This window comes from Aedes aegypti, chromosome 2, assembly GCF_002204515.2.
Source record: "Aedes aegypti strain LVP_AGWG chromosome 2, AaegL5.0 Primary Assembly, whole genome shotgun sequence".
Taxonomy (NCBI): domain Eukaryota; kingdom Metazoa; phylum Arthropoda; class Insecta; order Diptera; family Culicidae; genus Aedes; species Aedes aegypti.
Genome location: NC_035108.1, coordinates 428,973,488 through 428,978,936, shown reverse-complemented (window position 1 = coordinate 428,978,936; position 5,449 = coordinate 428,973,488). Strand labels below are relative to the sequence as shown.

The following is a 5,449-nucleotide window of genomic DNA, read 5'->3' as shown; positions in this document are numbered from 1 at the left end:
ACAATGCATGATGGTGAACGGTTCTGATGATATGCACCCTTCTTTTTTCATCGGCGATTCTTTAAAATTTCACCAAACCCAGCATTTTTTTCTTTGTAGTTATTTCTAGTTCGCCACACTTAGTGAGATTGTATTTATCCATTTTGAACTGCATCTGTAAAAGAACAACTAGGCAGTCAAGTCATCGTGAGTTCCATATCACCCATTTCTGTCCAAACCGTTGACATCGGGCTACGGGCTGAGCGTAGAAGGAATGAAGGTTGACGTCTCTGATGTAGATAGGGAGAGAAAAAGGTGCAACGTAATGCTGCTAGCTAAACCTCTAAGTGCGCACGCTAATTTATCTACTTTAACAGTAATAGCCTTTACCCTAAAGTCTATCCTAATCAAATAGTTTGGGATCACTCGGATTGAGATGTGCGTTAATAGCTTATTATAAAATTTATGCGTAATTATATAATAGACATTGATTGATTTGTAGATCCTATGCCTAAACATTACAGAATTGGGTAACATACATTTTTTGTTCTGCTTCTAAAGTAATTGTAAGTTATGCTACGTTGAATTTAATCCTATTGCAAAAGCTCATGTACTAAATTTGTTAAACCTAGATCCATTGCTTGTAGAATTGAATCCAGCTAAGACTAGAAGTCTTTCGGGTTGAAATTGAAGGAACACGAAATGTAAGTCAACAATTGTTTTTGAAAAAACATAATTTGAAACTAATTTAATTACAGCTTGAAGCTGCATTTGCTGCTAAAAAGACGTGCGACTATTTTAACACCTATGCGAAACAGCATCTATTTTGAGGCCGTCTATAAACAACGTGGTCGTTTAAGGGGGTTGATGAGGGGAAGGGTTCTGTCCAATTACCACGATCCACACAAATTTCGGGTCATTCTGGGGAATGGATTGCAGGGAAAAGTGTCATTAAATTACAGGATGTTCTTATAAATTCAACAACTATCTTATCTGCCTTAAAACTCCTAAAAGGTTCATTGGTTTGTGAGTAGAGGCATTAATAATTTCATTGAACAGGTGGCACGAAGAGTTGCAGCGTATATCAAAATATCATAAATATCCAATTAACTAGTGCTTTAGAAGCCACAAAACTTGAAAGAACTGCTTATGATGAAAAGAAGGAAGAATCGCTTGTGAAATCTTCCAAACCATAATTCTTTCTAAAACATATTTCAAAAACTATTTTAATTAAAACTGAAAAAATCAGGTAAAAATCATATGGTTTTACTATTAACTGTAACATAATATAAAGTCTCATGCTATAATAATCTCATAATAGTTGCAGTGCATATCATAATCTCGTAAATATCTAATGATCTATTCCTTAAGAAGCAACAAAACTTCGAAGAGCAGCTCATGATTAAAAGAAGGTAGAATCTCTTGTTGAGTGTTTCAAACCATATTACCTGTGCAACTTAAAAAAAACCCTATTTATCCGTCATACTCAATTATTCAGCTTGAATATCAAATCTTTACATCAGTAAGCAGTATCTCTCCTACATAGTGGAGAAGCTTTTAATGAGTGAAATTGCTATTATCTTGTGTACTCTTCTTCATTCTAGTTCTACGCTCCCACCGCTGTCTGTTCAGTTTACATTGATAAAAATACAAACGTTGATGATTAATATTGAATGCCCGAGAACCGCAAGTAAGTCATTTGCCTAGTCCAACAATAAAAATACTAGAACCACACTACCCAAAACGGATATTCGAGGCTTGCTTACTAAGTCAACTGGCGATAGTCTCCAAGGGACCATAATCTCACTTTTTTTTTCACGCCCTGGCTGGGTTATTTCTCTTACAATTGTAAACTTGATTTTTCTGAAAATAATAATTTTTGGGAATGGTACTTTCTGGCGAATGATTTTCAAAATCGCACAGTCGTTATAATTTGGTTATTAAAAGCATTTATTTCATTAAAATCGTCTATCACAATGATAACACATATCAAGTCTCCCAAGTTTTCAGGCCACAATCAACTTCTCTCCTCCGACTGGAACAGGAGCAACATGGAACGAACCGGGTGTGGCAGCAATCTGCTTTGATACTGGAACCGACGACAGGTAGCCACCCTTGTGTCCCCATCCGTAGACTCCAGCAGCGTTGCCATGGGTTCCCCACGGCAATCCCCACGAGTATGCCGAGTTTAGAGAATTGACTTTATGTCCGTACAATCCATTGTCATAGCCATTGGATGGAGTCCACGCTGGAGACTATGAGTTGACGTAGGAATGGCCATTCCAGGCAGCAACGTTGGTTTGTGGCCAGGCATTGTAGAGTCCTTTGCCATAGACTCCGTATGGAGGCCACACCGAGCTGCTTACTGGCCAGGATGGATATGCCGCCTCCGGGATGTACGAAGCTTGAGAAGCAACCGTCAGGGTTAGGGCGATGATGGCGATAAAAACCTGAACAATATAGAAGACAGTCTCAATATTTGTTCATGAATCTTGAGTCAGGTTACTTACCTTCATGATGAACTTTGGTAGAGTTGAGTTGTGATCAGTTAATGTTAGAATGACCAGTTGATGTATGCTGTCACAACTCAGTCATCGAGTTGGTTTTATACCTCTTTGAACCCTACCGCAAGCAATCAGACTCAGAGTTCCAATGTTACGGTTGGCTGGTTCCAGTAGTGCGAATTGCTTTTGGTTTTACAATTTACAAATTGTCTCAGGATATTTGCACTTATGTACAGTGATAGGAAGTGATATGTACGCCATGGAATAAAAATCATGTCAGGTGACAATAGTATACAGCTCCAAGCTGACTGTTTGACGATTTTTAAATGGTTGTCTCATACATGGATGTACGAAAAGAGAATACTATAAATACGAAAAACTAGTAAGTCGTCACCATCAGTCAACAGCTTTTCATATCTGGAGCAACACACTCAATTTGAATTAAAAATGAAGGTATTGTCAGATGCCTTATATTGATCAGTTAAGTATCAAATTAATCGGATTTCATTGATTTTTTTCCTCAGGTTTTCATCGCAGTCGTTGCCCTAACCCTTGCGGTTGCCTCCCAAGCATCGTACATTCCGGAGGCGGCTGCCTATTCGTCGTGGCCAGTTAGTACCTCTGTGTGGCCACCGAACGGAGTCTATGGAAAAGGACTTCACAACGACTGGTCGTACGCTAATGCCAACAACTGGAACGCTTATCCTTCTGTCAACTCGTGGTCTTCTGCTTGGACTCCCTACGGATACAACAATGGCCTCTATGGTCGCAAGACCGTTGTCCAAGCCAATGTGGCCAAGTCAGCGTATCCATGGGGACTGCCCTGGGGAACTTATGGCAATGCTGCTTGAGTCTACGGTTGGGGACACAATGGTGGCTATCTGTCATCGGTGCCAGTGTCCAAGCAGATTGCTGCCCCTAATGGATTGGTTTATGCCGCACCATCAGTTCCATATGTTGGACAGAAGTTGATTGTTGCTTAAAATGTGAAGGTCGAAATAAAAGCTTTTGGAATTTGTAATACATATTGTTTCAAAAATGTCGATCATCATACATATCACAATTTTAAAAAACACAATATCTTGGCATAATTTGATTACTTTGTTTAGATTAGAGTTACTGTGCACGTGCTGTAGCCTTAGGTGCAGGGGGAGCCTCATTGCTTGCAAGCGCACGGGAGCGCTGTACACCCGATTCTGTTTTTGCACGGGGGATGCGTACCGTGCAAAAAAAGTTTTCAGTTCAAAATTTCAAAAACCGTGCAAAAAAAGTAACACCATTTCTCGACGTTTCATGCAAAAATAAGATTTTGGCGAAAAAATTTGTATGGAAACTTTTTTTGCACGGCCGTGTAAAAAAAATCCGTGCAAAAACAGAATCGGGTGTACATTGTGAGACCTTTTTTGGTGCGCCTCATTTTTCTTGAGATGTGTCTCACTGCGGTCTCATGCGCTCCGTCACATGTGCTGTTTAAAAATCAGCGCAATAATTGAAGTGATTACAAAAGTTTTCAACGAGGATCGAATTTGTAACTCTTGGATCGCTAGTCTTCGACCATATGATATAGGCCATCTAGACACCTGCATAACGAGGCGAAAATACTTGTAGAGGTTCTTCGTTACTAAGCAGTTGTTTCACAACTTGGATACCGATGGCGAGCCGTAGCGCATGAGACGAGTCTCCCCGAGAGCACATCACCAAGCGCACGCTTTTAGAATTTTCGTGAGCCTCCGTCTAGCGCAGCACACTAGGATTCCGATGAGCTGAGAGACGGTTTGGTTGGAGGTTCGTCAGTACATTTATGTGCTCCTGAGAAATATGTAACTCTAGTTTAGATCTTAAGTCGGATTTGATACTAACTCTCGCATAACCTGGGATCTCTCCTTAAAAGCCATTGGTAACCGAGTGTGAAGCTCCTTGTTTCTAAGCAAATGAATGAACCAGGATGAAAACTATCACCACTGGGAGATAGAAATGGATCTCCTCTTCATCGCAGCATTGTTAAATAACGTGTAAATCCATTCGTCTACTCGGAAACAACAAGCTACATATTCGGTTACCAATGGCTTTTAGGGCGAGATCAAAAGTTATGCGAGAACTTCTGAATTTCAAACACATATCTTAATTATAGGTACTAATTCATAATCACATTTTTACGGTAGATATTCACGTTATACATCTAGCTTAAGGACATATCTCCTTGAGTACCAAAATGGCCTCTAATATGGCACCTTACTCCCCCCTTCACCTTCCGCTCCCTCCTCCCACGCTTCTCACAGTGTTTTCGAGAGCAATCACAAAAAAATGATTATTTGAAGTTACTAACCTTATTGTAGAGGGGTGGTTTCTTAACTGAAAGCATTCCATAATGTGTTTTTCACAAATCACCAGTTTTTGAATGCAAACACGTAGTTATTGCTGTGATTTGTGTTGTAAAATATCACTCACTACCGAATCACTTCTTCTTCACGCACCGAGATATTGTTTGCTGCCGTTTCGGTGCCCGTTCTAAAACTCACTTTCATTCGTATTTTTACTCACCGTAGCTTGAATCACTTTGATTTTTCACGTGCAATGCTCCTGGGGGCAATAAATCACTCAAACCGGAACGCGAATTCACTGAGCCAACATTGTTTATGAATCGGATGCGCCGCTCTCACTGATTGGAAGTGATGACAGTTTTTATGTTTGGAATTAAAATTGTTTGGATATTCATACACTTGCTACAACCACGTATTTTACAATTTCATAACACTCAAAAGGTGTACAATGTCACAAATGTTGCAAAACATTTTTATGCGTGAGAAAAACAATGTACGACGCAATTTAACAGCAAAAATGAATATAAGATATTATACAGTATAATTGACTGTAGAGTTCAAATGCACACTGATGGCAACTTTCTCCGTCCGTGAGAAGCGAGAGAAGAAGAGAAAACTGCCAAAAAAGTAAACAAAAAAACAAAG

The 5,449-nt window shown here is 39.6% G+C and overlaps 1 protein-coding gene across 1 annotated transcript; it reads left to right on the top strand.

The window, feature by feature from the left end:
• Positions 1-2,893: 2,893 nt before the first annotated feature.
• On the top strand, positions 2,894-3,506 carry LOC110676048. Its single transcript, XM_021842532.1, has 2 exons — positions 2,894-2,936; positions 3,008-3,506. Exons 1-2 carry the CDS (start codon positions 2,931-2,933, stop codon positions 3,332-3,334), a joined length of 333 nt encoding a protein of 110 aa, XP_021698224.1. The 5' UTR covers positions 2,894-2,930; the 3' UTR covers positions 3,335-3,506.
• The last annotated feature ends 1,943 nt before the right edge of the window (positions 3,507-5,449 follow it).